Source organism: Sphaeramia orbicularis, chromosome 3, assembly GCF_902148855.1.
Source record: "Sphaeramia orbicularis chromosome 3, fSphaOr1.1, whole genome shotgun sequence".
NCBI lineage: Eukaryota > Metazoa > Chordata > Actinopteri > Kurtiformes > Apogonidae > Sphaeramia > Sphaeramia orbicularis.
Window position 1 is genome coordinate 39,353,621 of NC_043959.1, and position 17,901 is coordinate 39,371,521.

At 37.6% G+C, this 17,901-nt stretch overlaps 1 protein-coding gene across 3 annotated transcripts in view; it reads right to left on the bottom strand.

The window, feature by feature from the left end:
- unc13c (unc-13 homolog C (C. elegans)) overlaps positions 1-17,901 on the bottom strand; it is a 138,786-nt gene that overhangs the window by 71,458 nt on the left and 49,427 nt on the right. For all 3 annotated transcript variants that reach the window (XM_030161892.1, XM_030161900.1, XM_030161884.1), the window contains 2 exons: positions 14,427-14,583; positions 13,909-13,977 (listed from right to left, as the gene is read on the bottom strand). In XM_030161892.1, coding sequence (XP_030017752.1) covers positions 13,909-13,977; positions 14,427-14,583 — 226 coding nt within the window. The remainder of the gene's footprint in view (positions 1-13,908; positions 13,978-14,426; positions 14,584-17,901) is intronic.

The window sequence follows — 17,901 nt, forward strand, 5'->3', positions numbered from 1 at the left end:
ACCTTTTCTCTTTGCTAATTTTAAATATATTTAGCCTTTAGACACATGCAAGACCATTGAACACAGCTTTTTAAACTAACATTAAGTCGACAAGTTATGCAATTTACATGTAGCGTCAAATGAATCCAACACGTAAACACAAAAAAGTGACTCCGATCTCAAAAGCATTGCTATTTCCTGCCTATAAATTTTAACTAATATCTGTTAACATGAACAAAAATGAATTATTCATCCAATATGTAAACAAAATAAACTCACATATGATGATTTACATATTTAAACTACTGCAGTGCAGCATTTTATCCCAGTGAATTAGCGGATTCTGACGTCAAAAAGTAATCTAGTTTTGTAATTATGGTGATTAACGTCGAGTTAAGTCAAGTGCTCGTTGACACTCATTACAGGTGCAGGAATGGAAGTAGGGAAGCTCCTCATAAATAACAAATCTCTCATTAGCTGTGTGAAGATATCTCCCACCAACACTATTTGGAATCTCAAAAATATGCTTTGATAGCAGAAAGTGAGGTTCAGAAATACGTATTCATTTCTATCTCAACCTATGTAAATCACTGGAAGACTCACAGGTTTGAGGACTTAAAAAGAGCAAGTCATCAGCAAAAGTGACAGATTACGCACGAGGAGTGTATGAGTGTGTCCAAAAAGTCCAAAAAATTACCTCCTATCTATTTTTCTTCACCACTTTTGCTTGACCTCGGTAGAAAATATGACGGGGTTAAGGTTATACGGAAAGGAGAATTCAGAAGGACACAGCAGTGCTGAGACAACCCGGCTGCGATTATACTATGTAGGTCAGCTGTGGAAAAACTCCTAGGTTCTGAAGATGGAAAAATGCATCTGACAACGCAGTGAAATCAAGGTTGGAACAGAAATAGGCCTAAATAAAGAATTAAGCTGCACAACCACTTCGTCAGACTCATCTCTCTGTCCAGTCGTATCTGCCAATATGAATCCTGAATCAGCACGATAGTATCAGAATACTAAAAGCATAAAACTACAGCGATGGAAAAACTTTTTGGACACCCCATGAATTTGTGATATATTGCATTAAGAATCACTTAAGTCACTGAACTCTGCCCAGTACTGTTCCATTCACCAAACCCACATGCTCCCTTCTGCACATGCTCTGTTCCATCGACATCAAAACTGTTTCAACAACGTAATGAAACACATCCAGGGCATGACATGTCGAAACTGTCAAGATTTTAGTTTTGTAATAAAAAACAAAACAATAATTAGCATTTTTTTGTATGTCTGATGCAGCCATTTCATGATAATTTTTTAAATTGTGTAAAAATGTAAGGGTTTCTGTCATGGAAGGTTTTGTAGCACTTTGGACACAATTTGGATGGACACAGAAGTCACTGAATCAGGGGTTGAAGCAAGAATATTTTTACATCTAAAAACACTGAGTCTGCTTGCTGCTGTCTGTCAAATATAGAAGTGTGATGGGTTTTAAGCATTTTACAAAAGCACAAGGCCAATAACATGAAAGTCAATTGTTACATCAGTGGCTGGTTTTACTTATCACATACGCATGCATAATTTTTTTTTTTACAGTGACGATGTATTGATCTTCACAGGTGGTGTGTTAAAATGAGAACCTTAACATTTTACAATTCCCTTGTCATCAGGGGTGCCGCAAATCTGGGCCTCATGAAAGCTAAACGTTGTGGGCCCTTTCATAAAATTCAGTTCCTTGTCAATCTCTCGGAGCGTGGTCCACACATAACGTCACTTGTGCTAGCATGAAAATGAAACTGAAACTTAACATGCTTTGAATGTCCGATTCCCAACTTCTTTGTCTCTCTTACACAGTAGATAACAAATGCCCTCACAAACGCTGGGCCCCATGAATTTGTCATGTTTACCCCTCCTTATCGGCGCCCCAGCTTGTCATGTCCAAAAACGTTTTTTCCACTACTATATAATTTATGTCTACTAGTCCACTTGTGGTTAGGGGTGGGAATTGAAAACTGGTTCAGACTTAGAACCGGTTCCAATTGATCAAGTTCCATCAAAATTGTACACCTCCAGCGTTAGCTATTATTCTTCACGATTCTCTCATTTTCCAGCATGGCATTTTCTGCTTTTTCCTACGTCGCGTCGCAGTACATTACGTAAACGTCACCCGCTGACCTGCTTCAACTGCGAGGCAACATTTCACCAGAAGAGACGAGAATAACGCCGTGTGTAATCAGTGTAAAGCTGTAATTTCACGTAAAGGTGCAAAACAACATGCTCAAGCATTTGTCGATCCCGCATGGAATTAAATTCCAGGAATGTCATGTGTTCGACCGCCTGCGTATGAGGGCTAACGTTGCTGGTCAAACAATCTCCACTATGACCTGTCGAACTACTTTTTTCCCACTCAAAAAAAAAAAAAAAAAAAAAACACTCAGGAATTATTTATTTATTTATTTACCTTTATTTTACCAGGAAAACCTCATTGAGACTAAAAATCTCTTTTCAAAGAGTGTCCTCGCCAAGATGGGCAGCAGTACATTAAATAGTTACAGGAACAAACTTTCATACATAAAAACGAAATAGACAGAATTGATAAGGAACTGGATTGGTAAACAGAACTGACAATGGCATTGATAGATAAAATCCTATCAATTCCCACCCCTACTTGTGGTCATTCTTAAGTTTACTAGTTGAAGTAAACAACCATCTGCCTATATTTAGAATAACACTGTAACACACAGAAACACTTCCTTAAGCCTGACTTGACTGCCTTTTTCTTCCTTCTCTTGTTTCCAGTTTAGTTTTATTACAGCGTCTGTAACTGAAGGAGCCCCAAGTTAATCAGTGATATATCTATAGACTGTGAAGCTCTAACTTATCCAAATCATGCACAGATTCTACTGCATTAACTTCATATTGTACACCAACAAATTTTTGATTAAAAAAAAAAAAACAACTAAAAATACCAAGTCACTCATTTTTTTCAGGACTCATTCCAGTCCCATCCTTTTTATTTGGAACCTTTAATGAACAATCTAGTGGTCCATCTTTAAACTTTTGCTCCAATAATCAGATTTTAGGACCAGTATACCCCATGTCAGGCTTTGATTGACAGGTCTGTATGACAGCTCATTCATCTGCCCAGTCAGACTTTCGTAGGTTTGGTTTATTTAACAAACCCCATTTTATTCTGTACACTGTCAAGGTTGTAAAATGACTTTATTTCACAATAAAGTTGACTGCTTTCTGTTATATAAAATACTGAGCAAAAACTGAGCACTGTTGTTGTGGCAACGTGGCAAATTCCTATTTAACTGAGCATGTAGAAGTCACTATTACTGCTATGTACCGCCATTTCTTTCATGCTTGACAAGAGCCTATGTACTGTTCACAAAATAAAGCATAAAAACAACATAGTACCACATTTGTCAACTGTGTCATGAACATGTGTCTTGTGTTTGTCACGTTGATTGTTTTTTGTGAACTGTCAGGACAACTGAAGCTGCCACTACAGTGAATTATGGGATGGCATTCTCTCTTTTCCTTTGGTAAAGGATAGTCCAGTTTATCCTATGCTAAAACAGGTACTAAATGCTAGGAACCTTCAAAAAGGACTATTGGAACACACCCAATAACTCAACACAAGGCTTTTCATCTTCTTTCTACCACTGGACACACGCAATATATATATTAATTGATGAGAACTGCTGATGTTAACTCAGTGATTCACACCAACACAATACCTCTTTCTATAGAAAATCTGTTGTTTAAAGTGAATTTTACAGATGTAATAACGAAAATGCTTTGTCCATCTCTGAAGATGACAAAGACTAACAATGAGAAACTTTATCGGCAAAAAGACAAAAGTAAAAGAAAGAGATGTATTGTCTAGAAACAGACAAGTATAGTAAAAAAAAAAAAAAAAGTTAAGTATCCGTCTCTGAGGAGAGACAACATCAGCAGTACTTTCTGGACAGAAATCCATTATGAGACTGGATGACAAAGAGCATGGCTGATGAGCTTTTTAGACCTTTCCCTTTGTTCAAGTCAACACTGAATATTGAGTCGACACAGTGTCTATACTTTCAAAAGTCAAAAGCAAAGACTGCATTAAAAGTGTCAAAAAGGTTTTAGCATACGTGTAAGTGTACACACATTCAAGTCCATCTAATATTCCCTTTCTTTATATTAGATTAGGAGGAATGCATTTGAACAATAATGCCTACTTAGTATTCTCAACGGAAAATATTTTGTTTAACCATGAATTGTCATTCTTTTCAGAACTCAGATAAGCCTTTTGATGAGAAAACGAAGGTCATGTCTCGTATTAACGCAGACTGTTCCTCTAAATTATACAGTGCAAGCATGGATTGTTTTTTTCTTTGTTATTTCTATGGCAGATGACTTTTATGACCTTCAATCCAATACAAAATTTATTACAAAATTATTACAAACAGTTATTAAAATCAACAACTGATCAACAAAATACATTTATAATAAGGCACCCCAGAAGCAGTCCTCAGCTTGTAAATGGGGGCCCTTAACCCTTTTTTGGGCAAGTGACTATTTTTGGTCATTTCCGCATACATTACAAGACAGTGACAGCAACGGTTAAAGTGAGGACAGTGAGTCAACAGTCTCAGGTCCAATGTAGTCTACAGGGTCTGTAAGGTCCACCTCTGCATGAACAGTGAGTGTACCTGCTTTGTTAGGTACCATGAAGTGATGGTACTAATGTGAGGAATGATGTTCAAAGGGAGAATGTGGATGTGGACAGGACTGGATCAGCACTTATGTTGGTGTAATGTTCTAAAAGTGAGATTATAATGCTCTAAAATACGTGTTCCTTTCACCTTACATGTGTTTTTCTTGTATTTTTTATATAGAATTCTTGGATTTCTTTCTTTTTTTGACACTTATGGACAAGAAACCAAATATGGTAATTTGACTGACCTTGATTTTCTACATAATAAACTTTTTTTAAATGTTCACACAAGTAGTATAGTTTTATGTCCTCCAATAACATGCTAAGGTTGAAATGAAACATTTCAGACTATTTCTATGAGTGCCCTACAAAGGGTTAAACATGTAATAAGGGACACATTTACATTATAATCTTTAAGACATCAGTTGTTCTAAATAACTACATAAACATATTTCAAAACCCAGCTACCTAACGATGATTCATTTCCATTCCATAAGTCCTATTTTAATAAGCATATTCCAATATTCTCAGATATTTTAATCGTAAGACATGGGACTTTTCCAACATAAGTAAAGACTTTACATGATTTGTATATCAGCCATTGGGGGTTTTGGGTCGGGCCTGTTTTTGAAGTAGCTCTTCTTTATTTTTACATTTTTTGTTTTGGTTCATTAGGTTGTATGAGGTTACACTGAGCATAAAGCAGCAAAGATTTTTGCTTAAAACACTTTTTAAATATATTAAAAGAAGGAAATTTTTTAAATTGATTTTTTTATGATTTTTTTACATTGGGGTGCTACATATATGGGTATGTCATTACCAAAAAAAAGGGTCATTGCACCTGTTGACAGAATTGCAGGAACAGGTGATTGGAGAGGTTCCTGTAGCGCCGGCAACAAGTGGAGCGACAACAGGTAATCATGTGGAAACATAGATCAAAAGTCGCCACGCACTAACAGGTATCAAACCTTAGCCTGCCACAGGAAAAACCATTACGGTCACCCTGTACTGTGAAAATCCAGATCAAAAGCACATATTGCACAATTTGTAGTTCTGCACATTTGTTCTTTAGTAATGATTAATGGCAATACATAAGCTTTTTCCACTTGGCAGAAAAAAGGAAGGAAGGAAGGAAGGACGGATGGACAGACGGACAGACAGACAGACAGACAGACAGAAGGGCTGCACGATTAATCTATTTTAAATCGAAATCGGATTTTTTAATTAGGACGATTTTTAAAAAAGGGAAATCGTGAAATCGATTTCATCCTTGTCATGCCTCCTGCAGGCTACCATACTTTTTTTAGAAAAATTATTTATTTAGTTCTCTTACTTGCTAAATTTTTCATTTACAAATGTAAGGTCTGTGACACAAAATCAAATATTATTTATTTTTTGAAAGATGTTGAACTTTATTTAAAGCTGTTAGATAAATATGGAAACAAAAAGGCTATAAAAAACGTCAGTATTTGCTCTGATTTGGACATTGTATTGTAGTGTATTCCCCCCGGCAAACTTGTTATGTTATTTTCTTGTTGTATGCATTGTTTGTATACTCTACTTCATTCAATAAAAATTTAATGAAGAAAAAAAAAAAAAAACTTCTGTAGGTTCATCACAAGATGCCATCACAGATTTGAGGTTAGAGCAGGGGCTTGCATTGTGCGCTGCTCACGAAAACGACATGCTGACTTCTGTTGTCTTTTGTAGTTTAACCCAAAAATCAAAATCAAAAATCGAAAATCAAGTTTTTAGAGGGAAAAATCGGGATTTTATTTTTTGCCAAAATTGTGCAGCCCTAATAGATAGATAGATAGATAGATAGATAGATAGATAGATAGATAGATAGATAGATACTTTATTGATCCTTTGCAGGAAATTCTTTGGTTACGACAACAGTAAAAACACACTGACCCATCCCAACAGACAACCAACAATGGAATGGAATGGAAGGATTAAAAGTCTTTAAATGTCAAATACAAAAACACTTAGGATACAGTTTTAAGGACAGATGCTAAATCAACCTTTGTAAATGAAACTTCTTGGCCTTGGTAATTTCTGTTTTCATATTTTCATATCTTAATTCAATAATCGCACTCCATACATTTCTCAGCTGTGTTCTCTTTCAGACACTTGGTTCCAAACGGTACAAATATTTTGTATTTTTCAGCATTCTGTCAGAGGTGATACACAGTTGTCTCTTATATGGGTTTTCATATTGTCAGACACTTCAAAGGACTAGTTTTGGATTATGCCGGTTTTGAGATTATCCCCAATACTTGCAACAATGAAGATGCAGCTCCGTTCATATTTCCTCCAGAACTTAGAAAGAAAACACCACTTAAGGAACAGCAGAGGATGGCTTTATTCCTCTGAGACAGTTTGAGAAAAGAATTCTCCAGTTTAAGGATGACAGTGCTGTATTGCAATTATTTGGATGTTATCCCATTTTTTTTTTTTGTTTAAGTGAATCTTAAAGAGCCATTCAGTGTCACTGAAACACAATCCTGCTATAGAGAGTGACAGGTACAGTATAGAACAGCTACTTAAAGCTCTCTGTTCATTTCACTAGAGGAGAAAGTACTGTACACTGCAAAACAACAAAGCAGTCATTTGCATTAAGTAACATTTTTCTTTAGAGTCTTGCCATAATACTGCACACAACTCCATTTTAAGAGAATAGCATGCAGCTCCCAGGGGTGCTTACTGAACAAACATCACTTTATACGAAACTGTCCGAACTAAGCCAACAGCATAAATCCCTTGCAGCGTGCTCTGAATACTGGGGTTTTAGTCCGACCCACGAAAAACCTGCAAATCCCACTTGGGACACGGGGGGGGGGCACATAAGGTGTCACCATGTATCACGGCTGTTAGAATAAAGTTTAAGAGGAAGAAATGCATATGTTGCAAAATGTAGAGTGGCAGTTCTCTCTGTGCTGATTCAAGCCCTCTGTTTTACAAAAGCAAACTCAATCTCCCTCAGAATGTCATTATAGGGAAATCTATACGGTGAACGCGCAGAGCAGCCAGATCTGAATCTTATTACTGTCCAGTGGTGGCAGGCTGGCTCTGTGGGATGGCTTGAGAAAGTGAGAGAATGAAAAAGAGAGTATGAACGGTTAGTGTGTGTGTGTGTGTCCATGTGTGCATGTGTGCAGAACCAGTGGTCTGTGGCAGGCTTGACAAGAGAGCAGCAGGGCAGCGCTGGCAGGTGAAGCCAATGTGATATTCTGTGACTGCTCTCAGCCAATGTGTCATCACAAGACAGCCAGGCCATCTGAAGAAAAAAAAAACAAAAAACAAGCGGCATCTCCTCTTCACTTAACCACAGCTCCTCCTCTATGTGTTTCACTACTCTTTCTAAATTTCTCTCTTCTTCCAAGTGTCTCCCTCTTTGTCCAAATCCCTTCTCTTCCAACTCACCCTCTCTGCTTGTGTCATCCACCTCTCTCTTCAAATCCTCTTTATCCCTTCCTCACTATTTGCAACTTCATTCTCTGTCTCCCTTAAGTCCCCTTTATTCTCTCTTCTGTGTTATCTCTGGTTGTCCTTCTATCATCCTTTGTTTTTAGCCCTTGTAGGCCAACAGCAGAATCTGCTCCTATCAGGGCGTGTCTCTGTAATCACATGTGGCTTCACATGGAGAGCAATGGAGAAGAACAGGGGAACTAAAGCAATCACTGACTTAACGACACATTGCCTTCGGTGTCACATTAAAGGTGAGAGGGTCATCTTTCAGTTACACTTCACTGTGCAATGTCCCCAGCTGGGGACAAGTAGGTATAGTATCAGGAGTATACTGTGGACATATTGTGTATGAGTCAGTGGGCATGTGCACAATGTCTGCACATTTGGGAGAGTATGTGACAGAGTGCAGACATAACTGTAATATTACAACAGTGTCATACTGACAGGTCAACTTCAGAGACAGGCAACCAACCACCACAACTGTTACGGTCATAGTTTTCCATTTTTCATGACACTATACAACCGCAGGGAATTATTAATTTAATTTATGGTCAACTTTTCAAAGGAATCTGATCACAGATCAGAAATATTGTGGCTAGTTACGTGCACTGCTGCATTTATAGATCAATCTGCTCAACATATTACACTAAAATCCCATAAATATGTATTTCTTTGCAACATTTTGTTTTATGAAGTTATGAACCAATGTTTAAAGTCAAGTCTGAAGATGATTTATACATAAAAGAATGATCCCAGTCCGTTCCTTACATTGGGACATATTAAAACTGACCAGTATTGATCTGTATCAACTCAAATCTGAAGACTGGAATCAGCATCTAAAGTGAAAAACTGTGGTGTTCTCTTTGTAATGTTTATCATTACCTAACTCCATTTCTAAGATATTGATTCTCTCAATTGCCTAAATCCATGGTAACAGCCTGTGAACTGATTTCTACATCGAGGTCATGTTTCTCCCTGGAAATCCTTATATTCTGCTCCTCTACAGCATCAACACTGCATAACACTAGCTACTTAACTTGGAAATGTGGCTAAAGTACAACACAATCTTCACGTAAAGCACATAGGATTCTTACATACTGAACATGAATGCAGGTTGAGTACCAGTAGAAAAATTGTATTACACAGACAGCACTGCTTTGTTACCATTAAGAAGTAGTGTAAGTGTAGTATTGATATTGTATACTATCAACATCAGGAGGAAGTCACATACTAGAACACACTTACCAAAACCACCAATAAATCAACCCTATACATCCACAGACTGTATCAAATCACTGAATAAAGTATAAAGCTTCAATCAATCTTCACGTCCTGTGTCATCTGATAGTTTACATTATAGCTCTGTTGGTTTATCTCTGCTTTTAGACAGAAAACAGCCACAGTAAAACCACAAACCACCTTTGTTTTCTGTATGGTTCATGTTGTCAATAGTTGCACTAAAGATCTGTTTGGAATCATCCAAACAAGGTCAGAACTGTCACAGTTTAGTCTGAACCACGGATCAACCAACAGCCAACCCAACAAAGATAATAACATCACATAAGAACTTTATACCTTCAAGCATCACACTCAAACTTATTTCAGCGTCAAACTCCATTCTTTTCATTTAGAGCTGTGTCCAGTGGTGAAAACAACAGTGCTTTGAACTTTTATCATTCTGTTACTGTCTTCTGGAGTTTTTAAAACCTGTTTTCCATCCCATCTTGTTATTTTCTGATGCTTTGGTCAAAGGCCCGGTGGTGTTAGTTTTCCTCTGCATGGGAGACCAGCAGAGTGACTCACTACTCCCTCTAGTGGTCACATATATACCATTGGGGTCAAAATCTTTTTACTCCAATACAATGGTGTTTTTGGCAAAACTTTGGAACACTTCATTGTCGACCTGTAATAATTTATTTTTCAGGTCATTTTTAATGTTGTTGGTGCAGAAATACTATATGTAGCCTTGAATATCACCACTGTCCTCCCTTCTATTGGCCACAAAAAAAACTAGAGACTGTGTGGGCTTGATTTACAAAAGGTTTGCACATGTAAAAACGTGTGCAAACTTGACTGTGCATGCAAAAACATGTTGAAACTTATGCCGCGTTTCCACTACATGGAACCAGCTCGACTCGTTGCGTGTCGTCTCATCTGAATTTTTACGTCGGCCACCAAAGACTGATTCTCCTCGACCGACCATGGTGTAGTTTTGGGCTGTTATCATGTGAATTAATGTACCGCTATATTTACTGTCCACTTCCGCATCTGTTTTTTGTAAAATGGCGGGTCACAGAGACAACTCTCTGACCAATCAGTGGTCTGCAGTGTTTACACGTCACGTTTTAGTATCTGATCCCCAGTCCTGGAACCTCGGCAGAGGTGATACCAAAAAAAATAGTACTGGGTACTAGATTCCAGGTCCTTTTTCGTAATGGAAACGCAAAAAAAGGCCAAGCCGAGTCGAGTCGAGCCGATACCACATAGTGGAAATGGGGCATTATCTACTAACAGGACACACCAAGGGTTGTGTCTCTCAAATGGGCAAAATAACTTGCGCAACCCATTTAGCGTGTTTGCCTTGATGAATATGCAATATGGGCATTTCTGCCAGAATGCAAAAAATTATTGGAAGGAGTAAATGCAAATATTTACTTAGCTTGCGCAATGTGATTTACCAAACCTGAAACTGATTGCAGTTGCTGATTTTGCGTCTATATTTAGTACATCTGAGAGGCAGGTTTTAACTGGCACAGCTATGCACAAAACTGGCTGCAGTTCTTGTGGCAAGGAGGCGGCATAGGCCCAACCAAAGGCAATAGAGAATGAATCTTTTCGGCTCGCATCAACATTTTTGGAATGACGGAAGAAAAAATAATTGAGACGTATCGCCTACCCAGCAATGCCATTTTAGAATTTCTAGATGGACCAGGGTAGGGGTGGTCAACCCTGGTCCTGGAGAGCCACTATCCTGCATGTTTTAGATGTTTCCCTCTTCCAGCACACCTGACTGTCGTTATCAGGCTTCTGCAGAGCTTGATGATAGGCTTATCATTTGAATCAGGTGTGTTGGAAGAGGGATACATCTAAAACATGCAGGATAGTAGATCTCCAGGACCAGGGTTGGTGACCCCTGAACTGGGGGATGATTTGGGGCCAGTCACAAGGAGGAGTCATGCAATACCTTCTATGACAAAACTCCTCACACCATTACATTTCCTTGTGTCTGGATCATTCCAGCATACTGTCTCCATGACGACAACCCGTAGTGCATGTAAAATCCTCATTTAAATAAGGCGGTCTCCATGACATTGCACCTGTTGTCATTTGCGTAGGCAATCTTAGTTGATCACCCGTGACACGCAAATCAATAGCACGCACATTTTTAGTGTGAGTGAGCAAATTTGCACCCATTATTTGCGATCTTAGTAAATCAGGTCCTGAATGTTTTGTCATTCTAGACTTTTGCAGATAATAATTTCCACCGACACTCTAACCGTAGTAGGTGACAATGATGTGTCTTAACGCTAGATGCCACTCACTACAGAATGAAAAAAAGCAGAAGTCTGGTTATATTATATGGGAAATTCTTCACTGGAACAGTCCTAACATATGTTAGATTATGTGTATGTGTCAAAGTAGGATGGAGAAAGAGGAAGCAGTGCGAGAGAAGCGGTGAGCCTGTGTGGTATCTGGCAGGATTAGTTCTCCTGGGATTATTCGAGAAGATAACATAATATATGTCAGTTTTTTATCTGCCTCAGTAGAATAAAGCAGCACCTTTAGTGGCTTGATAGTAGCAGATGGCAAGGCGAGAGAAATGATTTGGTTTCAAGGTTTAGTTTCCTGGGTTTTCGTATGCTTTTTTTAACATTATATTCCATTTCAGTTAACAGCATATGCAGGATGTAATTCTATATACAGCATGAATCAACACGACTATTTCAGCCCAAATAACATAGATACAGTTTATCTACTTCTTACACAACGACACGTGAAAACGGCAATGTTAGTCCATGTCAAGTTACACATCATAAAAGCTTTGATTACTGAGGAAAACATGTGGTCTTCTAATGGGTTGAACGGTGCCGACCAGCGTTCTACATCAAACACAAAATGACAGCCAGAAAATGTCTCCATATAAAACGGTACAATAAAACTCACTAATAGTTGTCTGCTGCTGTTCATGTTTCGGAGAAATCCAGCAAATTACCATGAAGAAAGAACCTCAAAGTAGTAATTGGCCTGAATGTGTGTCTGACACACTGAAACATTACACACTTATTCTCACAAAGCATAATGAAACATACACGACAGTAGGCAGGTATTTGACTTCTTGCTCTAAAAGAGGGAATGTAGTTGTTGCAAGCCCATATTTTTTATAATAAACAAAATATGAGCAATTTATCAAATCAGTGTGCATATACGGTAGGATACACAGAAACATGGCGTCATGCAGTTGTTTACAGATGCTAACAACATGTCCGTGAACTACCTTGTCCGAGTCAGTGCTGCTCGTTACAGGTCTATTTATTGGACCGGACGGCCCACTATTTCTTGAGATGCCGATGTGCCCTTCAACACCAGCGTGGACTGTTCACTGACGTTAATGTGCCTGGCTACAGTCAGCTGAAAACTGCTGAAGTACTGCAGTCATGTATCAAGGGATTAATTTCAAACAACTGAGCTACGTTACTGTTCGACTGGTCTGTCCGTACTAAGGCTCCATGCATTAAAACAACTTAAGACTTAATGTATAATACCATCCTTGGTGCTCCTCGTACTGTACGTTTATGACATTATCAAAGGTTATTCTCAGCTGACATTTGATATTTACCTGATATTTACACATTTAATGGCATTTACATAAAGCCTTTGAGATTACGATGGACTGAAATAGCAGAAAATCCATAAAATACAGATTTCAGAAATGAATGATCCAGTAAAAACACATTTGATGGTATAAGAAAATACATGTAACAATAACAGCAGATCAGACAGTGACCACACTTTAAACGCAATTTAACCACAGTTGACTTAATACAATCTTGTTGATAGATGGGTCAGTGTATCTTTTGGTAATTGGATTTTCTTTTCAGAAACAGAAGAAAAACTAGTGGTTAATTGATTTTTGTTTTAAAATAGAAGAACTTAAATTGAATTTCAAGGCATTTTTCTTTTTCAGTGCCAAAACAGATAAACCAAATTTAAAAAATGGGCTGATTTTCATTTTCTCTTTCTAGTAACAAAAAAGAAAGTTACTACATCTCAGAAATGGAAAAATGAACCAAAAACAGCTGGGTTTTTTTTTCATTTTCTGAGACTGGATGTTGTCATTTTCAAGGAAAGAGCACTAATGCCTCGGTCACAAAGACTCTTACGAATGATAGGTTTGTAGGAATCTTCCAGTTTGTACAAAATCTGGAGTTCATAGACATTCATGGAGGGAGTATGTCTACGATGTCCAGATTTTGTATGAACTGGAACAAATTTAAAATGGAAATCAATTAACTACAAGTTTTTCTTCTGTTTCTGAAAAGAAAATCCAATTACCAAAAGACACACTGACCTAGATGCAACACTTCATTAAAATAAGATATTTTGGGTTTGTTTAAAATGAAAATATAATGAAATATATGGGCACTTGTGTTTTAGTGGAGACCCTGACACTGGTGATAAGATGCAGGACTCTACATATTAACAGATATGATTACATACCACAGAATATGCAAAATATTCAAACATACCCGATATTTAGAGAGGTCGATCCTCAGTGAATTATGCAGCTGGTCCAGTAATTTCACAAATTTTTCTCTCTGTCAGAATGAGAAATCCATACTTGATTTAAGAATGTCACCATACTTGAAACATTATGAGTATAAATTTATAACAATGCATGGCTGGTAGCTTTACTATGTTTGCATTTATAAATTTTTATTTGCTGGAAGAAAATGCATGAATTTAGGCATTTTGGCAGACTGGAAATATTATTTGAAGTTGCATAACATTAGCGTATTAAAAGTTCACTCAAATAGCACAGGCAACCTCTGAAATGTTGTTGAATTGTAACTCATAACTTGTTTCAGGCAAAAAACCCTCCACAGGGAGCAGTGCTGTTAAAAGATCAAAATCAGACTGTGAGGCAGTTGTAGGAATTGGAAGAATTAAGTGAAATAGATTAGATAAAATAAAACATCACAGCTGGTCTCTGTGACTCTACATCACTGCTTTTGTTGAACTTAGAGATAAAAATAGGGGCACTTACCCCGAAGTTGGAGGCAGCAAATCTGTCGGAAGCAGATGCAGTGGTTGTGGTGGTGGTGGTGGTGTGGGCGAAGTAAGCATTTATATTAGCGAGCAGGTTGCTCATCACTGCTGGCACCCCGGGACACATATATTTGGCAGACAGACAGGAGAAATGCCTGCAAATGAGAACAAGCTGCTGTTATCCTTTTTTTGGGTGAAAAACATAAGGTCTAATATTGTAGTCATTTAAAATATTATGGGTGTACTCGTTTTGTCCAGAATTTGTCAGAATCAATACACATTTAAAAAAAATAAACAAAAAATGTAAAAAAAAATTGCACAGTCTGCAAATCCAAAAAAGGAGAAAACGCTGGGAGTAGAAAATGAGCAATAATCAGCAACATCTGCATAATAGTCAATATTTGTTTAGTTAAAAAAAAAAAAAAGTACAATAGGATTATTCTCAGGCTTCTGGTCAGATTTGGAGATGGTCCCACAGCAGCTGCCTTCAAATACAAACACAATAAACACACTAACTACCTTCACTTCACCTTAAATTAGTTACACAGTGCTTAAAATGAATGAAATTTGCAGTAAGATCAGCGTTGTCTTGGACATCCACAAAAACTACACAGACTTTTCAATCACTCCAAATATCCCCTGATGTTTCTATACATTGCTTATTACTGCAATGAACAACAAAATCTACACAGATCCACTGCAGTATAGTATTTCTTCATTACATGCACCTTCTGGCTGCTGAAAAGAGAACATATTTTAATGTTCCAAACAATTACTTCTGGTGGAAGAGTTACGGCAAAAGTAGTTAACTTGCCTTGTGCTGCTCATGTAATAAAAATAAATCAAAGCCATCATGTCGTAAATAAACACTGTGTAACCTATACTATGAGAGATATAAGGCGGCGAAAGACAGAGGCAGCAAGTTTGACAGTAAATCATTGCTTTTTCAAGCGGCTAATACGCAGTGTAATCTTAGACTAAAACCCAGAAGATAGGAATTGACAGTTTATGGTATGCCATTAACTAGTTTCTGCAGAGAAAAACTCATGCTCTCTGCGTTTCTCCTTTTCTACATCAAACCTTCTAAATCGTTACAATCATAATATTTGATGAAAAAAAAAAAAAAAAAAAAAAAAAGGATCCATTGCCACATTGGATTTGCTATGATGTGAGAGACCTGATTCTCTGCCTGAGTGAAGAGCATATGCCCGTTTTAACACTCCATTCTGCTGATTCATAAGCCACATGGAATGCCTCCTACATTATTATCCATCTATAGTGCATATATAGACTCACTGCTATCACCATCCTTGTTTGTACATGGAGAATAAATGATTGTGTAAGCTTGTTTGCTGCTACACATAAAAAATCTATGCTGTATGTGTAATAATCGGTTTTCTTTTTATGCAGGAGACAATAATATACACAGGGGCTTCCTTATCAGCCTCTAGCTCTGACTCACTGCAACTGAACATCTGGGCATCACGGATTTATTTACAAAATGGAAGCCTGAGACATTAAAACAAGAAAAATCCACCTGAAAAAAGCCACCTTTCCGTGCAATAAACTAAAACTAATAATAGGCACTGTTAGTGAGTGGTAAGAAAATAAAGTTTTTGTCTGAATATTTGCAGAAATGAATACACTCAAACTGTTTTTACATTTATATTTTCTTCTCTTATGAGATTTACGAGAAGCTGGATGTTGGCTCTTAGAAACTAGAAGCCATTTGCTCAGTGACAAAGCCAATGTGTTAAAGAAAGAATCAAGTTTGTGGAGTAATCATTACAGATTTACTCCCCCCTTCTTGTGTGCAGCTCATGCACACTGGTGCACACACGCACAAATAGAAACACAACATGTTCTCATCGGGAGGCCTATTTAATTACTCTGCTTTCAGCCTCCGAATTACCCAGGAGCACTTGGGGTTAGGCGAGCAAAGAGAGTGATGCAGAGAGAGTGATGATGGCATCCGCTGAATTCCCATGGTGCTCTTAGAGCTCAATCTCCTGAGTCAATTTTCAAGGGGGAGGCATTGCTCCTACTGGTGTTACCCCACCTCAATTTTTACGAGAGGAGGCGAAGTACTGTACATAAACTCTCATATTATTTTGTGGTTTCAGGTAGCCGAGAAAATGAAATGTGGGGAGTGGGGATAGAGTCAGATGAAGAAAAATGAACATTAAGGAGGATATGTTGGGGGCAGAGGGGGGAGTGAGGCTTCACAGCTGCTCTGATTTATAAAGCCATCATGGCAGGAGTGACTGGGAGTCAAGGTTCTGTGATGAAGAAAACGGAAAGGTAGGGTCTTCCATAAAACTCTAGATGAAGCCTAATAAGCACAGATAAGAAAAAACGCCTGGCTTAAACTAGGTTCAGGTCTGCAGCAGTAACTCCACCAGAGGAAGCCGGCATTAATAAGACTATTATCCGCTTCACTTGTCTGCACTTTCAACTGACAAATAACATCCATATTTAAATAAATTATATCTGAATGTTTACCTAAATTCATATTCATACCTAAATTGCAATTCCAGTAACTGCTTCATATGCCAACATTATATTTTTGTTCCAAAATAATTGAATTTTACGCTAATTTCATCATTAACACAAACAGACAGATATAAAATTTGTTTCTACACCAAAAGAGTGTTGCAACTTAAATAATTATATCTGCTGATTTGTGGACTCACATATTTATTTATATCTTTACTAATATGCACGGAAGAGGACCTTTTAATGTGAAATTTGCAAGTACTTCTTGTCTCATGTGTTTCCAGGGTCTTTGTTTTCCCCCTGCCATTAAAAACACTGGTCTACAAGGAAAATGCTTCCAGAATAAAAGTAATGAAATTTTACCACATGAGAGTCACTGATAAAGAAAAATCAAGTAAAAAATGCTGGTTGGCTGAACTTTCCAAGATACAGTCTTGGGTCAAAATGTGAAACTCAAGAATTAACGAGAGAATGGGTTTGACTCAAAAGGAATATTTGTCTCAGAGCTACAAGATCTACTTCAAAACGCTGTCTGCACATTAGAATACATTCACTTTACAGGTTCTATTTAGTGGAAGATTTGTAAAACTATTATATAAATGTACATAAACCAATATATATGTGTAATAACACTTAATCATATACCTTGAAAACATCAGCAAACCAGCACTTTTGTCATTTATTTTCCAATTAATCTTATTAAAGTACGTAACATTTAGCATATTTAATGTCTGAAGCAAATCATTTCTAAAAAATTGTAGACCAGTGAAATATGTACATGTATACTAGGTTAATTCTCTGGTCACTGCTCTTGACATGAGCTAGTGCTTCAGATGTGGAGTTGGTCGGTGGTTGCCTTCAGTGGCACCTCACTGCTTTTGAAGTGTGCACTAGGATGGGTTAAATGCAGAGGTTTCCCTACAGGGGCAATGGAAATGAACTTCATTTAACTGGAGATGAAATGGATTTATATCTGA